Source organism: Rhinopithecus roxellana, chromosome 5 (assembly GCF_007565055.1).
Source record: "Rhinopithecus roxellana isolate Shanxi Qingling chromosome 5, ASM756505v1, whole genome shotgun sequence".
Classification (NCBI taxonomy): Eukaryota; Metazoa; Chordata; class Mammalia; order Primates; family Cercopithecidae; genus Rhinopithecus; species Rhinopithecus roxellana.
In genome coordinates this window covers 139,517,911-139,544,454 of record NC_044553.1, presented here as the reverse complement: position 1 = coordinate 139,544,454, position 26,544 = coordinate 139,517,911, and the positions used below count along the sequence as shown (strand labels likewise).

The following is a 26,544-nucleotide window of genomic DNA, read 5'->3' as shown; positions in this document are numbered from 1 at the left end:
AGTAATGATGCCTTCTTCCCAGGAATTTCTATCCCCAAAAGAGAGGTTTTTAAAGAGTAGAAGTAAAATAAGTCCAAAAGAAAATGGTTGGGTTTTTCTTTGCCGGCTCAAAGGTAATCCTTGCTTTATGATGCATAAAAAATTTTGCTTTTTTGTGTGTCATTTATGTGATAAAATCTTAGACATTTTGAAATGCAAGTATAACTTTTTTCAGTATCATCCCAAACGTACAAAGCAAGCCAGATATCCTCATTTGCTGATAGATGGTGTTGGGTGAATAACCTCATAACTTTCAGAGACCATGGACAATCTGGCCCGAAAAGTGCCCATCTGTGGCAGCAGCTCAGGGAGACCCACAACCTTCCCACCGCTCCCCAGCCATGATGCCCAGGAAGTTCTCCAAGAATTTGGTTTTGGCAGGCCCAGGGGCTGGGAGAGAAATCCAAGAGCCTATTCTAAGGGGGTTATAACCCCATAAATATGTTTATGGCCCATTTTATTGCCGACTTCTGGCTTTAAAGGAGAATCCACTGTTTTGTTTGAGAATAAAAATCAGTTTCTCTCAGACAGTCATGCAGGAATTTGTTCCCTGGGAAGATGACAGATCAAATCTTCATTAAACTATTGAGGAATGAGGGCAAGCAGGGCTTCCTCTGGCCCTTCCCACAGTGGTTGGCAGCAGTTAGGCTAGGATGTGTGGGCCCCTCAGAGCCTTTTGTTTGGTTTCTATGGCTCTAACCTCAATTAGCTGCTCTGCATGGAGAGGAGGGACAATGCAGCTTTTAACCCAAGTCCAACGGCTTCAATATGGGTCTCTTTTCTCCCCCCTCTATCCATGGCTGGATTTAGGCCTAGAGGCCTTCTTTGTGAAGTGATTTGAGGGTCTCCCGTGAAAGTTCATTGTTTCTATTGGTGGGCAGCGGATGAGGGTATGGGAGGAAAATGTCTAGAGTCTAACAACTTTGCCTGATACTGGTTCGTGGCTCTGTCCCCTCCCTCCCAATAGTATTGAACTGTGGTCATGCAGAAGTCTGTGCTGGAGTCACTGACACATCAGATCCAGTCCTGGCTCTGCCTTTTCTAGGCAGTTTTCCAGCCAGTGAAATGGGGTTGGTCCAACCCCCTAGAACCTCTGAGTGGAATAATTAAAAGAACAAATGTAAAGAAATTAGCGCAGTGTCTGGCGCATAATTCTTCTATCCACAGTTTCCAAAGACACATGGGGCTAAAGTCTTTTTCTTGCTTCCGGCAAGTACCCAAAGCATCTGTGGCAGTCATAAAGAAATAATACGGTGTAGCAGTCACTGAGAAAGGCTGGTTTTTTATCTCAGGAAGAGAAAAGCTTGAATTGCTTTAGCCTTGAGGTATGTACACATGCCGCTGCACGTGCACACACAAGCCTGCACACATATACACCGGTTTCTCAGGTGCTTTTGACCCATAGCTGGATCGCTGAGTACCACCTGCATGTTTTGCCCCATGGCTTTGGTGGTGCCATTTCAGAGTGGACCAATGGGAAATTATTTAGCAGACCCCAAATGTGAGCACAGGTCTTAGTCATAGTCTCTTCTGCTTCGTTCCTTTCTCTAACTTAATCACTAAGCAGCTTATTATGGCTCGTTCTCCAGAAAGGTAGAGAGAAGTCTGTTGCATAGTCCTGTCTGTAAGGCCAGCTAAACCTTGGTCATGCAGGACTTCTGAGTAGGTGCTAATAGATGGTGTGAAAGGAGGTAATTTTTGCCCTGAGGGAGCTAAGCTAGGAAAATAAAACTAGCACACCTGCAATAATTAGCCACCAATTAAGTGCTAAATCATGTGCTACTGACAGTGTTGGAGTGCAGTGTGGGTGAGGGGAAATTTGAGGGTGGACACTGGCTCTCTTAGTGCTTTGGCAAGATTCAGCTGTGCCTTGCTGAACAATTGAGCAATGTTGTAAAAAATACATTTTAAATAAATATGTGACAGCTTTTCCCACTTCTTTTTAAAAATATTAGATCAGAATTTTAAGACATTTTATTATAAAACACTACTATAATGTAAATGAAATTTTAAGAGAAAAAAGACACCATCTCTAAATCCCAAAGCCCTTACACAGTTCATTTATCAAAGACCATAACTCAGTCTCCACAGTGTCCAGCTCAGTGCCTAGCACACAAAGGGAGTGTTTGTGAGTGGCCACCATGACTGTTTACCATCACAAGTATCCAGATATGGCTTTGTAAAGGGTGCCAGACCAGCACCTCTCACATGCCAGATTCTCCACTGCCTTATTGCATTGAATTCTTCTCACGGTGCCGAGAGGAGGTGGTGGTATGCTGAGGCTTGGCATGGTTGAATAACCAGGGGAGTGCTAAGGAGCATCCCACGTCAGAGTGTGTAGATGTTTTTATTAGGCCATAGAGCCTCCCTGAGATACGACAGGATAGATAGGTGGATACCTAGGGTAAAGTACTTCTCCCCCAACATGGGATGGTGTTAATATTCCCCCTCTCCCTCTTGTGGAGGAAGACTACCCTTACCCTACAAAGGGCATTTTCATTCCTAACATATCGGTGCCAACAAGTCCTGTGGTTTCTGCCCACCTGACTTTCAGGTAAAGCAGGCTTACCTGTTGGTACTTGTGCAGCTTTGAAGAGTCGGCTGTGGGCCCAGCTGGTCTAAGACAAATTAAAGCTGACTCAGGTTCTCCTGTCTAGGATTTCCCCCACGCCTTCTCTGTCTTTCCCACTAAACGGTTTAAGCCATAGGTAGGCTGGTTGATCCATACTTTTGGTCTGAGTTCACTGTATATTTTAGTTTCCTAGGGCTGCTGTCACAAATTACCGCAAACTGGATGACTGAAAACAACAGAAATGTATTCTCTCACAGTCTTGGAGGCTACAAATCCAAAGTCAACATGCCAGTGGGGTTTCTCCTAGTTGCTGGCAGTCTTTGGCTTTCCTTGGCTTGTGGCAGCATAACTCCAGTCTCTGTCTCCATCTTCCCATGACGTTTTCCCCTGTGTCTTTATGTCTCTTCTTATAACGACACCAGTGACTGGATTTAGGGTTCACCTTAATCCAATATGACCTCGTCTTAACTTGATTACATCTGTAAACACCCTATTTCCAAAAAAAGTCACATTCATAGATTCTGCGGATTAGGACTTCGACATCATAGTCCATTTTGTGTTAATTTATAAAGAAAAAGATATTTGGCTCATGGTTCTTCAGGTTGTACAAGAAGCATGGCTCTGGCATCTGCATCTGTTAAGGGCCTCTGGCTGCTTCCACTCATGGTGGGAAGCACAAGGGAAGCTGGCATGCGCAGAAGTCACATGGTGAGAGAGGCTGTGAGAGAGTGAGAGGGGAGGTGCCGGGCTTTTCTTGACAGACAGCTCTCGTGGGAGCTAATAGAATGAAACCTCACTTGCCCCCTTGCCTCCCCAGGGAGGGCATTGATCTATTCCTGAGGTATCTGCCCCATTACCCATACATCCCCCATTAGCCACCCCCCTTCAACACTGGGGATCCAATTTCAGTATGAGATTTGGAGAGGACAAACATCCAAACTAGCAGACATCAGCCTATTTTTCAAGGGACACAGTTTAACTCAGTACACCGAGTGAACCCTCAAAGCACCTCAGGCCAAGTCAAGGTGATATCAATGCTGGTACATCTTTCTTTTGGAGAAAATTGATGTCTTCTTACCTCTCTGTAGATATAGTTGAGTTGATTCTGTTCCTCAACCGTGGCTTAGCAGTAGTACTTATGTTCAAAATAGCTGACTGGGATAAATGAACCTGGGAGCAAATCATGTCCCTTTCCATTCCTACAGCCAATTAAATGTGAGTACATGAATGGAGATTTTGTTTTGTTCGCTTCTATATTCCCATTATCTTGAACTATTAAAGCCACCATCAGCTTGAGACAAAGTAAAGCCAATCATGCCTGAAGTTATTCACTTGATATTGATTGAGCAGCTGCAGTTTGCCAGACACTGTGCTTGGTGTGGGGGAAAACTGATGAAACTAGTAGTGGTTACAACTTACTGAGTATCTACTATTTGTCAGACACTGAAACATACTCTTTGCATACTTGATCATGAATTCTCATAAAAACTATAATGTAGGCTTTATTATCTCCATGTTATAGATGAAAAAAACAGGGTAAGAAGATGAAAAGCTTTGACCTAAGTCTTAGAGCTCACAAGTGACAAAATTAGGTTTGAACTTGAGTGCTGTGCTGTGGACCAGTCCTTCACCACTCTTTGAAGGTTTCTGAATGGTGTTTTCCAGTTGTTGTTGTTGTTTTACAGAAATCTGAGTAGTTATTTATTAAAGCAAATAATCTTCTCGGTAAAATAGATTTTAATGAAATATGTAGGTTGAAAAAATATATGCTGTCTAACATATCATGGCCAAAACAGAAATAGGAAATGTATGCTTTCATTTTATGTAAGTATAAACCTTAGTATTAATAGCATCCCAGTTAATAAATGAGGAAGAAATGGAAGAAAATCATTTTTCAGTCCCTAGGAAATAATACCAAACCATTGATTTTCAGTGGCTGCTAAGTGCACAAATACCAGAACTTATCAAACGCCAGTTGCCTCTTGATGGAAGCACATAAGACTGCCTTTCAACTAGCTAGTCTGTCCAAAAATCAAATCTAAATGCGATCAAGCTTCTAAATCTAACTCTAAATTCCAAAGGGAGAGGGACATGTTAAGTCATACCATGATTAAAATGTAGATTGTGGGACATTTTCTGGCAAAGAACCAGGTTCTTCAACAAATAAATTGCAAGGAAAAAGTAAAGATGGAAAAAGAATATTTACATAAAACGACAACACCTATGAACCAATTGCAGTATTGACTTGAACAAAATATAAAAAAATATATTTGACATATTTAGAGGAATTTGATACTGTCTGGATACTGGATAATATTAAATCATTATAATTCACATTTTATTTTATTCTGAGATGGAGTCTCGCTCTGTTACTCAGGCTGGAGTGTAGTGGCACACTCTCGGCTGACTGCAGCCTCTGCCTCTCAGGTTCAAGCAGTTCTCATGCCTCAGTCTCCCAAGTAGCTGGGATTACAGGCACGTGCCACCACGCCTGGTTAATTTTTGTATTTTTAGTAGAGATGGGGTTTTGCCATGTTGGCTTCCTTACTTAGGACAGTGGGTGGGGAGGAATAAAAAAGAAAGAATTGGCAGGAGTGCAGGAGGATCAGGTCAAAGCTCTACATCCCAAATCAAGCTAAGGTCCCCAGTAATATCTCAAGCTATGAAGACACTACTGCAACTGTGTTAGCAGGGATAAAACCCATGGAATGATGTTGAAAGCCTCTGGTTTATACAGAAAAATATACTGAGAAAATAGGAAAGTATTGATTCACATTATCCCTCGACAGTTTTCCTAAGAAATGAGTCAGTCAAATCATTCCTCAAATGACCTTTTAATTCTAAAGAGGCAGGCAGGGTCAGCTATTTCTAGTTAAATGAGTAATGCCTGTTCTAACTTGTATATTAATATTGTGTCAAATTTGTGATACAGCATGCTTGTATGTACATTGTAGAGTATGATGGAGTTCCTTGTGTAATGCAGGTTTCAAATGTGGGCACATTTTAAAATTGTTTCATTACTGAGACAGTGTAACAAGGTATATACTTTTAGAGAAGATCCACACAATCTTCTGGATGTTCTTTCCATCATCGGTAAAAAGGAGGGGTTGTATGAGCCAATCTCACAAAATCTGAGTCATGGAACATCATTTTACTATTTTACATGATTATGAGATTTATTGTTGTATCTCTGTTTTTACAAGATTTTGTTGATTATGTCTTGAATTTATAGGAAAACAACATGAAGTCTTGGAACACAACCTGCAATTACAACATTGTTCCTAAGGGACAATAGGATCCACTTTATAGTGTGGCTTTTAGGAACACAGTGTGGCAAAAATCAGGGTGGCCAATGTCATGTTTGCTTCTTTAATAAAATGTCAAGCATTTATTTTGCCCTTCTTATGTGCTGGGTACATACTCTGAGATGGCTCTTTCAATCTGTAAAATGAGGATAATCATAGCAACTGATTGCTGAGGTTGTCGAGGGTAAGGCTTTATTCATTTAATACATTGGGGTGAGAGTCAGAGCTGGGAGAGGGAAGAAATTCGTTTCTCTGTCACTTTTTTTTTTAACCCATAGAGTAAAAAAAGTGTAGTATCTATTCAATTGTAATCATGTTTAAAGGGGTGTGAGTCCCTCTTCTTTCTCCCTTCTTAGTCTGCCCCTCTGTGCATACGGTGGCCCATGTTGTGGACGCTTCTGTAAAGTGGTAATCCAATATTTTAGACCTAACTTTTACTTTTCTTGACTCTAACTTGCCCAAGCAATTCTATATGCTGATGTGGAAAATCTCAAACGTATCATTAAATTTTTTTTAAGTGCCAAATAACACATCACGGTATCCTTTAATCCCAGTTATGCTGTTTTTAAGAGGATAGTCATGTATGCTTTATATACATAAACATTTCTGAAGCAGATACATAAGAAATTGCTAACAGTGGTTACCTCTAGGGAATGGGACTGATTGTTAAGAATAACAGAGAATTTTTTACTTTTTATTTTATGCCCTTATATACTGTTTGAAGTTTTTATAATGAATTTTTTTATAAGTTCAGAAAAAAAAAAAAAAGAGGAGAAAAGAACAACACATCTGTATAATACTGTTTCCCAAACTCAGAAGGTCCCTTCCCTTCTTTGGAAAGGGAAACGTGGCACACTGTAGGTCCTGAACCTGGAGAGTCACAATGTATATATTAGCATACAAAAGGCTATGAGAAGCTACAGTAGAGAAACCTACGTAGTACATTTTTCCACTTTTATTGCACTTATTAACAACCCACAGAATTACGTGTCATGGCGTATCAGTTTTGGAAAAGTTATAAAAATTGAAGGAAAGGTATCTAGCCTTAGGTCTGCTGCAGGTGGAGGAAAGGTGAGTGTTGGAGTGGTGAAGGGCATTCCTGGCTGTATGGTGGGAGGATACCAGGTCTTGGGTTCAGGCAAACCTGGGTCCAAATCCAGGGTCTCCTATTCACTAGCTGGCCTAGCACGAGCCAAGTTCCCTAACCTCTGGCTCTCAGTGTGCTCACATGTGAAAGAGGAACAGTTATCCTCCTTCGGAAGTGCGTTTTCAGGGTTAATTGAGGCAAGTACCTGTTCCTTCACCCTCTGCTCCATCTTGCTAGGCTGTATTACTGCCATGCCTTTGTTTATGAACACCCATGCTTCCTCCCAAACCAACAAATTAGTATCCATTTGTGAAAGGCTTCATTTCAGGATTAATCAGAGGTCAGGCTATCAAATAACAAATTCTTGCATTTACAATGTGAATCCATTTCTAAAATCTTGATTTATAGATACCTACTTCAAGAATGTGCCTCTTGGACAAGGCAAAGTCCACAGGCACTAGGAGACTGTTGAGAATCCTGTTTCTCTAAAATTCAATCTAAAAGTGAGACTCCAGAAACTCATTGTTTAAATCACATCCAGGTTTGCTTGCTCCAGGCTCTTCCAGACCCCTGCCCCAGAGTAACTCTTCACTCTCATTTCCTATGCCAGTGTTAACACTCCAACTCAGAGGAAACAAATTTCAGAGTGAAATGCAAAAGGATGTGTGCTAAAGCACTGCCTTTCCAAGTAACCTTTGCATTAAGCCCTTAGAATCTAATTACCCAAGTGTTATTTGCCTCTCTAAGTACCCATGCCCATGCAGACTGAGCTTAAAGTTCAGGAAGTAATCACAAAAGGAAATCAGAAGGGAGATCTCAGGCTCAGCCTCTGAAGACTCTCCTGTCTGCGCCTGGCCTCTCCCTCCTCCTGGGTGTGTCTGCCTGCCCGAGAAGGCCAGTGAGTAACCTGCACATTGTTTTTTCATCTTGGCCCTTCCCACCCAGACAAGAGGACCGAGTGGCAGACAGGCAGGCAGACGGCAGTGAGTCCTGTTCAAGCATGCTCGGAGCATACCTCCACCCACACCCACCGCCTGGACCCCTCACCACCCTCACCCCAGCCCAGGAGGAGCCAGAACCCCGACGAGGGTCCGGAGGGGGCCTCCGCTCCCAGTGGTAAGGGCTGCCCGCAGCAGGAACACTTCATTCATTTTATTTGCTTTGGTGTTGCTTTTCTTTTTGATTGTGTTTGGATGGCAGAGTTTCTGAGACAATGGAAGGTGTTTTGTTTGGTTAGTTCTCGGTGGTCCCAAGACAAAGAAATGTCTTTTCGCAGGAGGGTTTATTAGAAAGCTGTAACCCGATAGCCTGGCCTTGGAAGAAAACTTAACATACTAATTACCTCTAGTTAGTACAGCGTACCCTTTTGGCACTGTAGAAAAACAAAACAAAACAGAACACCATATTGCTTACCAAAGAGGTTTTGAGGAAGAAAAAGTGTGAAGGATTGTGGACATTTTAATAGATAGGCACGTCTGACTAATGGAAATGAAGCTTAAGTGTCACGATAGCTTTGTAATAGACCAAGATGATGTTTTGTCTCAAACAAACAAACAAACAAACAAACAAAAAAGGCCCTTTATTTAAAGGAGTTAAGTGTTGAACGAAAGATGCAAGGTGGGGTTTGAGGAAAAGAGTTACAAGGTAAGTCCAATTAAGTATTTGTGAACATGGAGGTATTGAATTAAATCTGTCGTGCTATGGGAAGAAAAAAGTCTGTGTTCAATGTGGAATTTGGGTGGCATTTAAGGGAGAAAACTGAGATCTTTGTATAGCGTGTCGAGAATTCTTTGAGAGAATGGTCGGGAGGCAAATGGTGGAGGCTGGGAAGCAGGTTTTGTGCAGGGAGCTGGTGCCAAGGCCCTCTCCCTCAGTTGCTGTGGGTGAGAGAGTAATTCAAAGTAATCAAGCACTGTATTGTTAACAGGCTTCTGTGTCTCAAATATTTATTCTAAACACAAGCCGTTGATTGCACTGACATGTGAAGGAATAAAGTTGCTGCCTCTGGTTCCTGGCCCAGCTCAAACTTAATACCTGGCAAGATATTCATAAAAATGTAGGAAAGACGAGGCTACATGTAAAGTAAATTTGAGGAATTACATCGTGTTTATATCAGAGTGTGAGGATGCTGAGCTAAGGGGTTTTATAGGAGAGCGGTATGGGAAATGCAATAGAAATTGCCCAAACCAGAGGTACTGCCATGACACCTGTGAAGGTTTGACCTGTGCCAGATGACTCTGAATATGCAGCTCAGGTTTGTTTTAGGCGACTCTGTGTAGGCAACTTCAGGATTCCCTGTACAGAGCAGCCTATGCTTAACATGTCTAGGTTTCTAGAGCTGCAGCAAATCGCCCTAAAACACAATGTACCAAGATGGCACATCTGAACTTCCTGGCATATAAGAAGACTATGAAGTCGGCTGTGAGTGAGGGTATGAGTGGGGAGGGTCACAGGTAGGGTGAAAAGTTCTCTCTTAGGGTGAATGCCCCTCTTCTAAGTTTCAGGAAAGTGCAGTATGTCTTTTGCTGGAGGTAAATCAGCAATACTTCATCATTGGCATGCCCAGTGTTCCTGTGGTGATAATGCCAGTAGTTTGTTTTTTTGCGGCTCTAGTTTCCCCTTGGCTGATTAATCGAAAGCATAGATTGCTTGCAGCCCCATCAGCCAGCTCATTAGAAGACAATCCAAGAATGCCACTTATTTAGAGGCCAAGTGAGCAAGAAGTGGGGGGTCGGAACCATGATGATGATTTTGCCTAGAGACTGCTGGTTCCAATTTGTGACTTTTCAGTTGTGATTAAAAAACAAATAGAAGCCACTCTAAGTCGCCCATGCAGTTAACGGCACTGATAGCCATCCTGACTCTCATAGGCATTTGTACATTGGATACTACACATTACGGTACAAAACCATCACCACCCCAAACGTGCTTCTCTCCCAGAATCAGTGCTCAGCAATAGAATACAGGTTAGAAGAGTGTTGGCAACATTTCCTCCATGTAGTGCCAGGCCCCTGTTAACTTCAGTAGGGATGGTACCAATTCAAGAGGTGGAAGAAGAGACCCAGGGCCAGCAAACATGACAGGTTTTTATTAGGGGTGACTTACGTAGAGGGACGGTCCAGTCGCAGCAGGCTGAACAGGAAAACCACAACCACTTACGAAAAGCAAAAACATGCAGTTTATATAGCATTTTCACTTAACCCCCTCCCCCTAACCTCCACCTGGCAACCTTCATTTGACCCAAATCAAAAGGCATTGATCCCCTGTATGGTCCAGGTTCCATGGGATGGGATGGGAGCTTCAGATGTTCCTCATGGATAAGGAATGGATCTTTGGGTTGGTTGCTCCCAGAATCCTTAGCTCAGAACTCTGAACACATTCAGGTGCATCTGTCATACACTCCCATTCATGGCCTGTTTGGTATGTTTTTAGAACTTCCTGGAGTTTCTTCATGAAGCACATTGAATGCAATATCTGCTTGAATTTGGCTTTTCTAAGGCAACTGTATGGTGAATTTAGCATTTCTTTTTATTTCATTGTATTTTTCATCTACTCCTGTTGCTTAGTCCTTTAAGCAGTGATCCTACCAAGCAGATAAGAGGCACCCAACTATGGACTTGAGATAGCCTTGCCTTTGAGCAACATGTACTTTCTCCTTACCAGTTGCTGAATCACCTCCAAAAAGCCTTCAGACAATACCCAGCTGTGGCCACCACTCTACCATCCTGTGTTTTCTGGTTTCTGGAAATCTTTTTTTTTTTTTTTATAAAGTAGAAACAGGCTCTCACTTTGTTGCCTAGGCTGGTCTTGAACTCCTGGGCTCAAGTGATCCTTTTGCCTTGGCCTCCCAAAGTGCATGGTGGCCAGGCATGAGCCACCATGCCTGGCCCACATGTAAACATTTAAAGAATTTGATTGGAACTATCCAGAAGGTCATGGTGATTTTTCTGAAAAATAGAAAGCAGCACTTTAGCTGTAGAGATGCTAGAATAACTGCTGCGACATCCTAGACAGGCTGCATGCATCTTGGAGCTTGGATCAGGGAAAATAGTTGTGGATTCAGGCCCTGCAGTGTTAGTGCATTTTCTAAGTGATCACAGTCTGGCAAGGGTGAGTAAAGAAGGGCGGTAGAGCGAAGAGGGCCTAGAAAACAGCTGGTGAATAAAATCTAATTAGCATCAGCCTGTAGTCTTCAAGGAGCTCCAGTTTCCTGTTCCTTGGGGTTATTTGCTGGTCTTGTGTGTTATCTTTTCCTGTAATGTTTTTTCTTATGCTTTGGTGCTCCTCATGCTAATGCTCTGGGGTCCTTTAGAGGGTGTGGCTCTGATGATCATTGTCACATTTCATCTGTAGGCACATCCGAAACCAGGAAGAGACATCACAGAGACCTGTCCTGAACACATCCTCTTAAGAGGGGTGTGTTATCCAGTCTTCGTAACCCCAAAGGATAATACAAAATAGTGCTGAGAGTAAATAGATTGCTTTCGCTTTAGTTTCAGACTGAGATCTTGAGGATTAAGTAAGATGTGTGTGTGTGCAGGCAGGAGTAGAAATAATGAATGTTAGATGAAGCTTTAACCTGTGGACTTCGTAATTTTTGAGATGGGGTGAAAACTTCAGCCCTCACTTAGAAATCACATTTGACTGGAAGTGCTATTTCTCTCCCATGTTATGCTGTGTCATGGATTAATGATAAAAATGGTCACAATTATTCTCCTCTTTAAATCTATTTCCTTGAGATAGGACTTCGCAGCTCCTCTTATCAAGGGGTGGAGTCTCTTTCCGTAGCCCCTGAATGTGGGCTTGGCCTTATTATTTACTTTGGCCAACAGAATTCGTAGAAGTGAAGGTGTGTGGGTATGTCAGTTCTAAGCCCAGGTCCCAAGCCAAGGTCTTGAGAGGCTCACTCACACACTTCTGCTTGCTCTCCTGGAATCTGGCTTCTCTTGGAATGTAGACAGACATTCATGGTCTTGCTTGCTGTGGCCCAGAGACCCCATCACCGCAGGTGACAGTGACCTTACACTGGCCACGTGAGTGAGGCAGTTCTAGACCAGCCAGCTAGCGTCAGACACTTCAGTGGGCCCAGCAGAGATCAGACAAATCCATCCAGATCCATAGACTCATAAGCAATAATAAATGCTTATTGTTTTAAGCTACTGAGTTTTGGAATGGTTTGTTATGCTAACGTAGCCAACTGATACATGTAGTTCCCTGGACATGGTCCCCTTGTGGGGTTTATTAATGTCATTATAAACCCTTAGTTCAACTCAGTAGAAGACATTCAATCATTGGATGGAGGGGTTCTACTAAATGCGGGTGGTGGGCCCTCAATTCTTGTGATTGTCAGCATTACTCTGAGACATTTTTAACACAGATGCCTAGGCCTTGTACTAGAGGATTCAATCAAATATTTGTAGATGAAGATTCGGAACCTGTAATTTTTAAAGCTCTGGTAATTGGCCAGGATTAAAACCCAATAATTCAATGGTCTTGTCAGTCCCTTCCATTACTGAAAGATGCAGTGATTCCAGTTCATCTATACTTAGGCAAATAACACTTAGGTGGTTCAGAGTTCATTACTGACCTGATATACTTCTAGCTGCAAAAGTAAATTTTATGATCACCTGTGGCCAAAAGCAAACTAACCCAGATGCTAGATGGGAAAAATCTACAGTTGCAGATTGATGGCTAGAATGTATATGGTTTACCATTGTATCTGCCTGGGGTTTAGAACACGTTGCAGACTCATGAATAAATCCTGGACACTGGGAATGTAATAGGACCTTGCTTTGAGGATCTTAGAGTCTAATGAAAAAAAAAATCAGGTATAAATTACTTATAATGTATCAAGAAAACAAAGCAAGCAGTATTTTAACCATAAATTTCAGGTGAAATTTTACTATGGTGTATGTGCCAGTTGGTGCTTACAGTAATGCTGCATTACAAACAACCAGAAAATCTGTTTTATACAACAATGTGCATTTCCTAACCCCTATGTCTGTAGTTTGAGGGGGGCAATCGGCTGATTCTAGGCTGGGCTCAGAGGCGGGTAGCTTTCTACCACATATCTCTCATCCTTCCCTTGGCACCAGCTGCTAGCTTTAGCATATTATTCTCATGGAGATGGCAGAGACGGGGGTACAAGCCACAGTGTGCAAGCTCATTTTAAGCTTCTGATAATGTCATTAATCTGTTAGCATCCTATTGGTCAAGGAAAATCACATGACCAAGCACAGTGTCAAAGGGTAGGGAAATGTATTTCACTTTTTAATTTGCTTTAATTTTGTATTATATTTTTTGAGATAGAGTCTCACTCTGTCACCCAGGATGGAGTGTAATGGCGTGGTCTCAGGTTCCATCTCCCAGGTTCAAGTGATTACTGTGCCTCAAACCCCCGAGTAGCTGGGATTACAGGCACCGACCACCACACCCAACTAATTTTTGTATTTTCACTAGAGATGGGGTTTCACCATGTTGACCAGGCTGGTCTCAAACTTCTGACCTCAAGTGATCTGCCCGCCTCGGATTTTCAAAGTGCTGGAATTACAAGCGTGAGCTACCAGGTCTGGCCTTTTTTGCATTTTTAGTGTGAGAACCTTCAAATACTTGTGGCAAAGGGCATGGATATGGAGAAGAGTGAAGAAATAGAGCCATTAAAATACTCTTCCCCAGTGGGAGAAGGGTGTATGAGGAGGGAGTTGCATTTTTTCCTGCTTTGGAAGGCTCCTGAAGTCCTAACTGGACCCTAGAATAACCCAGAGGCAAAGAAGTATGCATCCTCTGGAGCCATCTTCTGCTCCTCGTGATGTGGAAGTAAGCAGGGGACTCATAGCTGCTATGATCTGTCTAATGGAATTTTGAAGGGAAAGAAACTCCTGCCGTGTGCAGTGACTCACGCCTGTAATCCCAGAACTTTGAGTGGCCGAGGCTGGCAGATCACTTGAGGTCAGAAGTTCGAGACTAGCCTGGCCAACATGGTGAAACCCTGTCTCTACTGAAAATACAAAAATTAGCCAGGCATGGTGGTGCATGCCTGTAATCCTGGCTACTCAGGAGGCTAAGGCAGGAGAATTGCTTGAACCCAGGAGGTGGAGGTTGCAGTGAGCCGAGGTTGCACCACTATACTCTAGCCTGGGCAACAAAGCGAGACTCTGCCTCAGAAACACAACCCCAAAATAAAAAAAAATAAATAAATAAAAGAGAAGGAAACTGCTGAAGATATCTCAAACTTGATAGCTGCAGGGATGGCATTGGAATTCCTGTAGAATGCCTCTGTTTCCATTCCCACTGTATCCTCTAAAATGTAAAGATTATGGGTTATTGTGTCTGGTTATCCACTTCCCAGTTCCAGGAGGGGTATTATGTGGGTAGTGCCATTACTTTAGATCACATGATATCCCTTTATTGTCATCCCCTTTTTCTCAGGTGAAAAGGTCTGAGTTTCCATCTACTCTGAACACGGGGACCTTTCCCCATAGCCAAGCCCAACACTGAAGTGGTTAAAAGAGATTTGGGTGAGACTGTCCCTTCCTGATGGCACATCTTTCCCTGATTTATTTTGTGAAAGGCTTGTGCCTAAGCCTGTCTCATTGAGACAGGAAACCAGTGTTGTCACATATGATTGAGATTCTCAGATATTCTCCAGGGCAGAAATTATGTTTTATGGTGTCACTAAGAAAAAGAATAAAGCACTTTATTTTAGGCCACCAACTTACAGGCTTTGCTGTTGATCATTCTGTGCCTTTCAATGTATGTGGCTAGTTTGGTTTGTATATCTGTCCCCTCCAATTCTTATGTTGAAATGTGATCCCCTATTTTGGAGGTGGGTCCTGGGGGCAGAGCCCTCATGAATGCCTTGGTGCCCTCTCTGTGTTAATGAGTGTGTGCTCCCTCTATTTGTTCACTCAAGAGCTGGTTGTTTAAAAGAGCCTAGCATCTCTCTTGCTCTTTCTCTTGCCATGTGACATGCCTCCTCCCCCTTCACCTTCTGCCATGAGTAAAAGCCTTCTGAGGCTTCACCCAAAGCAGATGCTGCTGCTGTGCTTCTTGTACAGTCTGCACAACCATGAGCCCAAATAAACCTCGTTTCTTTCTTTCTTTCTTTCTTTTTTTTTTTTTGAGACAGAGTCTTGCTCTGTCGCCCAGGCTGGAGTGCAGTGGCGCAATCTCAGCTCACTTCAACTTCTGCCTCCCGGGTTCATGCCATTCTCCTGTGTCAGCCTCCTGAGTAGCTGGGACTACAGGCGCCCGCCACCATGCCCAGCTAATTTTTTGTATTTTCAGTAGAGACGGGGTTTCACGGTGTTAGCCAGGATGGTCTCGATCTCCTGACCTCGTGATCCGCCCTCCTCGGCCTCCCAAAATGCTGGGATTACAGGCGTGAGCAACCACACCTGGCCAAACCTCTTCGCTTTATAAATTACACAGTATCAGGTCTTCCTTTGTAGCATTGCAAAATGAACTAACACTATGGTGTATCAAATTTACCTGTGAGGAAACTGAAGTACAAAGGGTAATGTAACCTTCCTGAGATGACATCTAATGGCCAACTGAGATTAGACACCTGTCTTCTTGTTTTTTCAGCTTTTTCTTGGCAATCTGCTGATAGTACCTTGTTTCCCAAAACAAGCATTACTTACTGAGTTGACCTTCCTAAGAAACCCCGCCTCCCTACTATTTGTGCTCCATGGGAAAAAAGGAAATCTAGCAGGAAGGTGTTTGACAATATGAGATTTCCATACCACAGTGTTAGAGAAAGTAAGCTGGATTATAGGTCATTCCTAAATTGCATTTCCTGATATTTCTTCATTACTGCCCTGACCACGGAAATAGACTGTGAGGAGACTGTTTAGAAGTTCTCACAGGGTCTTTGTGACTGTGCTGCTTTTACATGTTTTCTGAGCCCTCACCTGCCATTTCTGTTGCCTGGTGACTATAAATGAGGGATCATAACCTCATGTTCAGCAGTGGTTCCCTGACAGATTATACTATTTCTGTTTTATGTGAAAAAATTGGTGTAATTAAACAACATGTTTTAAGTAATGTTTTGTAGGAGACATGATATGATTGGAGCAGGCATTTCTAATGGTATTTTTCTCCAATTATCACATGCAAACAATCAAATAATTGTAATGGCCCAGAATATATAGGGTCTGTTACAACTCATAGATAAGCTGGTTATCTTGGATAGGTTGTCACCTTTCTGGTGATGTTTTTGCTTTAAATCTCATGTATCTCCCATATACACAGATGTTATGTAATATATTGTTATTTGAGCAATAATTTCATATCCTCCTCCTCTTCTTGCTCAATGCCAAGGGCCATATCTGCCCTATTTACCACTTAAAACCTGGGAGCCAGCATAATAGAGCCTAAGTAGGTACTGAAAGAGTGAATGAGCAAATGCTAAGACTACAGCACCCAGCTCATAAGAAAAAATTGGGATTCCTCCCAGGTGTTTCTGCCCCTGAGAAAGGACAGTGAAGGGTTAATGTTCTCTGCAGGAGCAGGAGGGATTTGGATATGGATCTCAGCAGAGCTGCTGGAATCACATTCTTTCTGCTACTATAGCAACAGGTTGAGAATTCTGCCAGTATTGTCGCCTGCCTACACTGGAAATGCCTGCATGCAGGCAACTTCATTGTCTGGGGGGACAACTGTTTTTCCTATGATGTTTCAATAAAGCAGCTTCTTTTTGGAGACAAAGAGACAGCACAAAACAGGGGCTAAGAATCATGGAAAGGCAGAGAGAGATCTTGTTTTTATTGGAGGGACATTTCCAGTCTTTTGTCCCTTGAAGAGGTGTTGAATGAGGAAGGAATTAAGGTTTCATCTGTAGTCGGTAGCATCTTTTTCTGTCTTCTAAATGAGGCCTCTCTTCTGAGATGTAACCCTGGCAACATTTCACAAACTTTCTCTTACTATTATTGCTTAGCAAATAGAGTGATAGTAAAAACTCTTGCCTGTGTTCACTTCTAAATTTGGAGATGCCAGAATGGACCAGAATGTAGGTTTTCCTCTGCATTTACCAATCTTCTAACCAACTCTGTATCTTCGTTGTTTACTGAGAAGGAAAAGTTAACCAAGAATGCAAAATGGAGGTGTTAGGCCAGGCGTGGTGGCTCACACCTGTAATCCTAACACTTTGGGAGGCTGAGGTGGGAGGACTCCTAGAGCCCAAGAGTTCAAAGCTGCAGTGAGCCATGCCACTTCACTCCACCTTGGGCAACAGAGTAATACCCCCGTCTCTAAAAAAACAAAACAAAAAAAACAAGGAGGTATTATTTTTATTTGGTGTAGCAGTGTTGTACAAGAGAAGAACATGAGTAAGCTACAGAGGAAAGCTGCTTAAACGGTATTAAGTTCCCAGGGGGCTTCACAGCATGTAATAAAATGCCTGGCCTATTACTCAGGCCTGTTTCTTGTGATCTCTGTAAGTGGCAGGGAAGGCTCAGGTGTGGTGATAATCAGAGCTTAGGGCTAATTGGGTTAATGCATGGAATCAATAGGCCTTAACTGTCACTTTGGATTGATGGATCACTTTGCCACAGTACCATGATCACATCTCCATCTTGTTTTCACTTTGCATGCTGGCAGGAAAATCTGCCTGGTTCACTCTTTGTTGCTGGTTTACAAATACATCTTGGTCAAAAATACCTGGACATATTGAGCCTTTCTTCACACACAGCACAGAATTCAATTTTTCAAAGCTTTTATCTTTATCCCACTATAGACCATTTGAATATAGGATAAGCCCTTTCATCTTGTGTAAGTTTCAAGGGCCCTCATCACTGCCTTGAAGTTTGTGTGGCCACTGAAACCGCCGTTCTTGTGGCAGTGTAGTCAAAAGGGCACTGGGTTGGACACCAGAAGCCTGGACGTCTGGTCCTACCAGGAAGTGGCCTTGGCCAGCTCATATGGGGATTTTAATTTCATTATATGTAAAATGAATGACTTGGATAAGATTTCCAGGATTTGTCTTACATCTCTTCCTACATGCGAAAAAGCAGGATTCCAGTTGTTTTAAAAGTAGAACAGGCTTTCCTTCATTGAAGTCTTATAATTTGCAAGTCACTGGAAGGCTCTGTTGCTTACTTCTTCCCTAACCCTTAATCACACACCACATCACCTCTCTGCTTCAGTGTTGCTTCATCAGAGAAGCCTTCCTTGAACCTCAGGCTAGATCAGGACTCCCAGTGTATGTTCCCTAATAAATCTGTTATTTTCTTTCATCATACTTAACCACACTTTGTAATGAATGATCTGTTTCATTGGTGTGTGTGTGTGTGTGTGTGTGTGTATGTGTGTGTGTGTGTGTATTTTTTTTGAGACGGAGTCTCGCTCTGTCACCAAGGCTGGAGTGCAGTGGCGCAGTCTTGGCTCACTGCAACATCTGCCTCCTGGGTTCAAGCGATTCTCCTGCCTCTGCCCCTTGGTTAGCTGGGATTACAGGCACCCGTCACCACACCTGGCTAATTTTCGTATTTTTAGTAGAGATGGGGCTTCACCATGTTGGCCAGGCTGGTCTCAAACTCCTGACTTTAAGTGTTCTACCTGCCTCGGCCTCCCAAAGTGTTGGGATTACAGGCATGAGCCACCATGCCCGGCCTGACTTTTTTTTTTTTTAAATCAATTTTGTCTCTCACTATGAGACTGAAGACTTGTGAAGCAAGCACCCAATCTGTTTTGTTCACTATCGTATCTGCATGTAGGAGTTGTGCAGTAAACAGTCACTGAACGACAGAAGGTGCTGTGTCAGGCTTTGTGGAGGGTCTAAAGATGATTATATCACAGTCTCTGTCCTCAAGGATCTTAAGATTACTTTCTGTTTTTCTTCTCGTCCTTTATTATCTACCCCTCCGACCCAAAATATGCTACTGGAAATTCAACCAAAACAAAACTCCCTGGGTTCTTGTCTTTGATCTGATCACAGATAGGTTTTGATTTTCCTTGACTGGACTGATAAGTCTTTTGTGACAGAAACCACGGAATGAGGCCAGGCCCTGGAAGGAAATTATAGTAGATAGTATATACAATGGAAATTGTAGACAAAAAGAGAAAGAAAGAGGTAGGAAGAGAGGAGTACCAGGAGCACGATGACAAGAAGAGCAATGAAAACCTGGGGCTTTGCCCTTTTAATTAGTTTGCCTGTAAGGGTCCTTCTTGTTTGACTGCCAAGCCTTACAAGCAAGGACATGTTTCTTAAATAGAATTCTTAGCAGCAGTGTTGTGTAATAGCACAGTTTGCTACCAAAAGATGATTACATGCACACAAAAAGTGGTCTGTATTGCATAAAATATTTTGCTTTCAAAAAATTACTAATTTTCAAAAGGATTGGCAGGTTCTTGCAAACCAGTAGTTATGGTCAATACAAGCAAATGCATCATGAAACCAGAGCTAGCCGTTATACCCATTATGTTTAAACAATGAAGGGCAATTTGATTTTAAGCAGCAAGGCTAAGTGTAAATGCTGGGAGGAAAGAGGGAGAATGTCTTAGGTTGGAGTTCATCTGCCAGGTACAGGAGACTTGAGGGGAAGTTGATTGAATTAGAAGGTACAACTTCTTTTATTCTTTCTGTGTTTGCAATTTATAGAGGAAGTAGTTTAGGGGAGTTTTACTACGTAAATTAAGTTTCAGTAGAAAGCATAAGCTGTCTGCCTTCAAGAAGTGAAGCAGCCTCTTTGCGTTACCTTGAGGACAGGTATAGATAAGAGAGTATGGGCAGGTAAGACCAGTAAAAGTTTTTCTGACTACTCTCCTTAAGAGCTTAGCTTTAATGGCCAAAGACAGGCTTTCTCTGCATAGTAGTCAGAGGTCCCTTCTTGCCAGCACCCACAGACACGGTGGGTGTTAGTAGCCTGCCTTTTTATGCTTGCCTGGTCCAGTCGGGAGCTTAGATCCCAGCAGACTCTATCCGTCCCAGAGCCATTTCACGAAAAGAAAATGACTAAGACAATCATATAATCTCTCTTCTTATGAGAGAGAAGGAATTTTAGCTGAGAATGCAAGGTGTGCCTGCAGGCTTTACACCTATGCTGCGCACATGCTACACACACAAGCGTGTGCCTGTGCACACACACACAGAGGCCCATTCTGCTTATTCACTTACTGCTGAAGAGACATGCCGTGTTGGCTAAAGACCAGGAAATAATTGTGTTGGGTTGACAAGCAGCCAAACCATAAGACTCACATGTCTCATTGGGCAATATTAATTGGCCAACCCTTCATTTACAAAAAAATGCAAAACATAAGTAATACGTATGAATATGGTGTTTTCCTATCTCATGTCCCCTGACTCATTTCCAGAGAAAGTCTCCTATAAGCATTCTCTTTGTTTTCTAGGGATCTGCTTCTTTCCAGACCTGTGGGACATAAATAACATTTCAACAGAATTATTTACAAAGTAAACCCCTTTCTTTTCAGTGGCAAAGCCTCTCTTAAATCTCAGCTCTGCCACTTTCTAACTGTACAACTAGCAGCCATGTTATTTAACCCTTGTGCCTCATTTTCTTCAATTTTATGTGGAGTTAATAGAATGTCTCTGTCATAGGATTCTTGTGAGAAGGAAATAAGATCATCTAAGAAATCTTTTTTTGACAGTACCTGGTTCATCGTATGATTTTTTAAAGTGTTACTGCATTTAATAGATACCTTGCCAGAGATACTCAGCCTTTTCTCCTTTACCCTTCTCAAATTAGAAACACCCCTTGAGACATTTGGTACTTCTCAATATCAGGGGTTCTGTTGGAATAGGAGGAGCCTCGGTGAGGAGGAGAGGCGAGCAGAGCAGAGCACAGAAGAGATAATTAGGCAGGAATGAGGGTGGTAGAGACCTATTCCCATACTCTTCTCCTGCCTCCTATTCCATTGTTCTTTCTGGTATATTATACTGCTTCTTAACCTGTTGGTGGCTGGGTATAATACTAGGTGCAATACAAAAAAGAATATAAATTCAGCTCTATTGTGCAAGAAGTGGTCATCTAAGTCTCAGGCTTACTTTCCCATCTTCTCCAAGTCCATATACTTACCGTTTAGCTCAAATTCTAGCTCAAACCTACCCTGTGCACTGATGCCTAACAGGGAACAAGTACTCGAGGGATATCAGTGGCACCCGTTGACTTCACCATAGAAGACAGAGAAGTAGTCCTCAAATCCTTTGCACGTAGAGGATACCACCTATGAAAAGTCAAAGAACAGGTCAAATACCAAACTTCCTAAACGCTCCATTCCCTCTGGACTTTCAGGCTTGAGGGGAAGGAATGTGAATCATTGGACCTGGAAAGAGGGCACAGGGGAGAGGAAACAGGAGGTTTCCTGTCCACCTCTGCTGTAAAAGAGATGTCAGTGCAATGCAGCAGGGTGTCCTGGTACACAAAATAGAGAAAATTGAGTATTAAATGAGATATGTATATAAAACATCATTTTAGGGCCTGGCATATAGTAAGTCCTCAATAAATGTTAGCCACAATTAGTTCATGAATAACATCTGGATACTCAGCTATTTGGAGGGCAGTTAGACTTCTCAGTACTACATAAACCTTACTGCCTGTTCCTAATGCTGCCAGCCACTCACATGTTGATCACATTGAATGGGGAGGAGATGCTACTCACACTGGTCCATCTATCTGCACCTCTAGATTGTCTTAATTATTCATAGGTTGAAATTAAATGACCTATTTTGAGGGTTCACAGTTACTGTTCTGTGCCAGAGAAAAAGTGTATGACAAGCAGGCACATCACAAAACAAGCAGGCAGCTCTCCTGGCAATGACTGCAGGATGGCACTATATTTATATACGTTTTATCTTTAATGTGAATTTTTATTTTACTGTTTCTTTTATGTGTGTCTTATCAAAAGCAGTATAATATTCTTAATTCATCCTGGCCAAAGTTGGGTGACTTACATTGTTGTCTTTCATTATATAAAGTAGAAGGAGAATATATATGAATTTTAGGGTTTTGAAGACAGGATGAATTCAGGATCATCTAATCCAGTCCCCTCACTTTAAAATGTGGAAATCGATTCCTGGGGTATTAAATAATGAATTTTCTGAGTGGCAGAAGGGGAGGTCTCCCAGCCCTAATTCAGAGTCCTGCCTATATATGATCTCTTAACCCGTTACTCTTCTAAAGTGACCATGAACATAAAACTGTTTGAGAGCTGCTGTCTTGAAATATAAGAGTGGTCATCTGTGCAGAGGATTCTCAAAATAAGATACCACCACCTCTGGCCCAGTCTCTTCTTGTCTTTGGCACGTTATCCCTAACTCTTCACAGGAAATACATGCCTTGTCTATTATTTGGAAGAGGCAGTGATGACAGAAAGAATGGTTCCTGTTTTTTCCCTCTTTAGGGTAGCTCCTCCCCACACCCTGTGCCCTTAGATACATAATCATGATCAAAACAAAATATGATTCCCAAGCTACATGCATGGCTCTAGGGATTGCCTAGAAAGAGTGTTTCATAGTGAAACCTCATCCTCTAGTTCTGCAATTCCAAGGAAGGGTCAGATTTGCAGAGTGTTAGACCTAGGGATTTATTAATAGATTTTCTCAAGGATAATTAAGTGATTTAAAAAATTCTCATAACTAAGTAAAACTTTAAAGTATATGTAAATAAATGGGAAGGTATAAAGTATTTGGAGGCAATAAGTATACATTCAAGATATAATAGCTATTGTTCAAACCAAGACTTAGCAAATTCTAGAATTATACAGACTAAATTTTTTCTCTCTCTATAGATTATCTTTTTTTAGTAGTTCAGATCTAATATTTGGTACCTCCTTATTTGTTTAAAGCCAATAATAACAATAACTGTTATCTGTCAAGCAACTGCCATAGGCCAGTGTAATTAATGCTTTTCATGAGATCTTGTTTAATTTGCACAGTACTGTGAGTTTAGTATGATTTCCCTCATTTATTGATAAGGATACTGAGGCTCAGGGGTCAAAGTAAAGAGATTTTTTTTTTTTCTTTTTTAGAATTTTGACAACCTATTTCCATTCTCACAGAAGCAGGGCAAAGCAAGATTTTAGGCAAACACCAGGGAAAGGTTAATCTAGTTGCTGAACCAAATAAAACACTCCTATCAGAAGCCCAGCCTGTTCTCCCTAGCTGGCCTGCCCTTTAGAATATTGAAGACACAGCCTTTTAAAGCAGCCTTTCTGTCTCTAATCCTCCCACAACCCTTCAGTGTTTATGTATCTATGGGTAAAACCATGTCCTCTGGGTGAATCTGGTTGTCTTTTGAGAATTTCTGTTTCCTCCCTCAGTTCTTTCATTCTCCCTCGCACCAAAAGCTGCCCTCTCTTCTTCGCTCCCGAGTTGTAGCATGAGTGGCCAGGCCTTATTAGACACTAAGAGGGACACCCTTGAATAAATGCCCCACCTTTAGCATGTAGAATTCTGGGATTAGGTTTTGTCTGCTCAGTGTTCTTTTAAAAAATAATTTCTAGGCTGGGCGCGGTGGCTTATGCCTGTAATCCCGGCACTTTGGGAAGCTGAGGCGGGTGGATCACCTGAGGTCAGGAGTTTAAGACAAGCCTGGCCAACATTTCAAAACCCCATCTCTACTAAAAATACAAAAATTAGCTGGGCATGGTGGTGGGCATCTGTAATCCCAGCTACTTGGGAGGCTGAGGCATGAGAATTGCTTGGACCCAGGAGACAGAGGTTGCAGTGAACTGAGATTGCATCCCTGCACTCCAGCCTGGGTGACAGAGCAAAACTCTGTCTCAAAAAAAATAATAATAATTTCTGAGTCTGAGCTAGATTGCATAAATCCAGAGCAGGTAGGTCTAATGACAATGTTTCAAACATACATTTCTCTTTGGGAAGTCCTTTCAGAACCCATTGATATTGAATAGACAAAAGCCATTCCTCTTTAGCTTCTATCTCCTAATAAAAGATAAAGATATAACAGCTTCAAATATATTACCTGATTATTAACCATGCTCATCAGATGCAGTTGACCCTTGAACAACACGGGAGTTAGGAATGCCACCCCTACACGGTAGAAAATCCACATATAACTTGACTCCCCCAAAACGTAACTACTAAAATAGCCGACTGTTGACTGGAAGTCTTACCAATAACATAAAATGTCGATTAACACATATTTTTTGTGTTATATATACTACAGACTGCATTCTTACAGTAAAGTAAGCTAGAGAAAAGAAAATGTTATTAAGAAAAGCATAAGAAAGAGAAAATATATTACTGTTCATTAAGTGTAAGTGGATTATCATCCTCGTCTCCTTCATGTTGAGGAGGCTAAGGAAGAGGAGGGCTTGTCTAGGGTAGCAGAGGCAGAAGAAAATTTGCATATAAGCAGACCAGTGCAGTTCAGACCTGTGTGGTTCAAGGGTCAACTGTAGACTATTAATTCTTTCTCATGTATGAGAAAATTGAGGCTCAACTAGGCTTTTCTATTCAAAATCACATACCAGCCAATGTCATTGGATTCCAGATTTCTCTAAAAAACTCTGAAGCCCAGGGTTTTACATGCTCTTTTGTATTGTCCCTTTTTCAGAAAGAAAATAAATTTATAGAAATTTACTCACTAGCTTTGAGTCCAAGTGAGTTTTGACTGTTTCGAAAAATTACACTCAATCAACCTCAAGGAATGAAGGTTTTCCACTGCTTAGTTCCTGCTGAAGATACCACTGCCCATTCTGAAATGCTTCCAAAAGCTGCAATCCAGAAGTGCCTAATGTTATAATTGCATCAGTGCAATCTGTGCATGGCTCACCAGCTCAGACTCACTTGAAGGTGTAATTTCTTTCTGTTTGTTTTTTAAATCTCTTTTGTTAATTCCGGCCTGTGCTCATATCTTATGAAATGTAGAGGATCTAAGGGAGTGATCACTGAGATGATTCCCCAAACACCCTTCCATTTATAGCAGTCAGAGTTTCTATAGGTGTGCACCTCCCCATGCTTGCTATTCATGATAAACTTGATTTTTAGGAGTGCTCATTATTTAAATAATATTCCAACCAAATTATTGTTTGCTCCCCATTTAAATAATCAGTGCTTGCTGCTATAGTGCCAGTTAAAAAAAGATAGTAATTATCCTGCTTGGGCACAGCTGCAGAGCTGACTTTGCTTGCTAATTTGTTAAAGGGTTAATGTCCTATTGCATTTTTTAATTGTCTGCTTTATTGGACGATGCTCCGTTTTAACTCGATTTCCTCTTCTTTATTTCCCTAAGACCCAATGAGATGAAAATGCCATTGTTTTTCCTAATGTGGTGTCAAGGCAGAACCATCTCTGGGGAAGTCAGGAAGTCATCCTGCAGTCGTGAAAGGATGAGGACTGAATTCCATGAAGGTGAAATTTCTTGTTTGGACAGTGTGACTGATCAGACTTTTAAGTCTGTGCTTAGTGCCATATATTAAAATAGAGAACATCAGCCAGGCACAGTGGCATAGACCTATAGTCCCAGCTACTTGAGAGGCTGAGGCAGGAAAATCACTTAAGCCCAGGAGTTCCAGGCTGTAGTGTGCCATGATCACACCTGTGAATTGCCACTGCACTCTGTCCTGTACAACAGACTCTATCTCTTAAAAAAAAAAAAAAAGAGAATATGGCGCCTGTAGTCCCATCTACTCAGAGTCTGAGACACGAGAATCACTTGAACCCTGGAGGTGAAGGTTGCAGGGAGCCGAGATCATGCCACTACACTCCAGCCTGGGTGACAGAGCAAGACTATCTCAAAAAAAAAAAAGTATATATGTGTGTGTGTATATATATACATACACGTATATATGTGTATATATATATGTGTGTGTATATATATACATACACGTATATATGTGTATATATATGTGTGTGTATATGTGTGTATATATACACACATATACATATATACGTATGTGTGTGTATATAGAAAATTGTGTGTGTGTGTGTGTGTGTGTGTGTGTATATATAGAGAGAGAGAGATTTAAAAGAATCAATAGGATTCTTTGGTTGCAATTTAAAAAAATTAAAAAGGAGAGTGTATTACAAGTTGAGGGTGGGGGCTGCTCACAGAGTTGAAGGGGAAGTTAAATAATCAAGCAGAAAGACCAAGCTCTGAAAAGGCTGGAGCTAGAGCAGCTCTTGGGTCTCAGTCAAGCACTTGTAGCTGGTTTCTGCTGAGTACCACTATCTTCATGAATGAGCAACCATTTTCGGATTCATTTTCATTTTCCAAAAGAGCCAAATTCCAGGCAACAAGTTTTGCATTGATTTAGGTTAGCATGTGACTGCATCAGGGTGGTGAACCTTGACTGACAATCCCACCAGTCAATCTCTAATGAGGAAGGTCCCTTAAAAATAGATCTTAAACAAGACCTAAAAAGGACTAACCAGAAAGGAAAAAATTGATGAATTAAACCACATGTAAATTAAGAATATCTGTTAAGCAAAAGCCACCGTTAAGAAAGTTCAAGGCAAACTGCAGCGTAAGAGGAGATATTTGCAATAAATACATAATGACAAAGAAATCATATTCTGAATATATAAAAAAAACTTCTACAGATCAACAAGAAGACAGCAG

At 41.7% G+C, this 26,544-nt stretch overlaps 1 protein-coding gene across 11 annotated transcripts in view; it reads left to right on the top strand.

Annotated features, from left to right (window-relative positions):
• The window catches only part of STON2 (stonin 2), a 177,567-nt gene that overhangs the window by 103,344 nt on the left and 47,679 nt on the right, over positions 1 to 26,544 (top strand). For 7 of the 11 annotated variants that reach the window (XM_030930300.1, XM_030930297.1, XM_030930296.1 and 4 more), the window contains one exon: positions 7,949 to 8,119. The exons of the other annotated variants lie outside the window; for them this stretch is intronic. In XM_030930300.1, the coding sequence (XP_030786160.1) occupies positions 7,949 to 8,119 (171 nt within the window). The remainder of the gene's footprint in view (positions 1 to 7,948; positions 8,120 to 26,544) is intronic. 11 annotated transcript variants of the gene reach the window in all.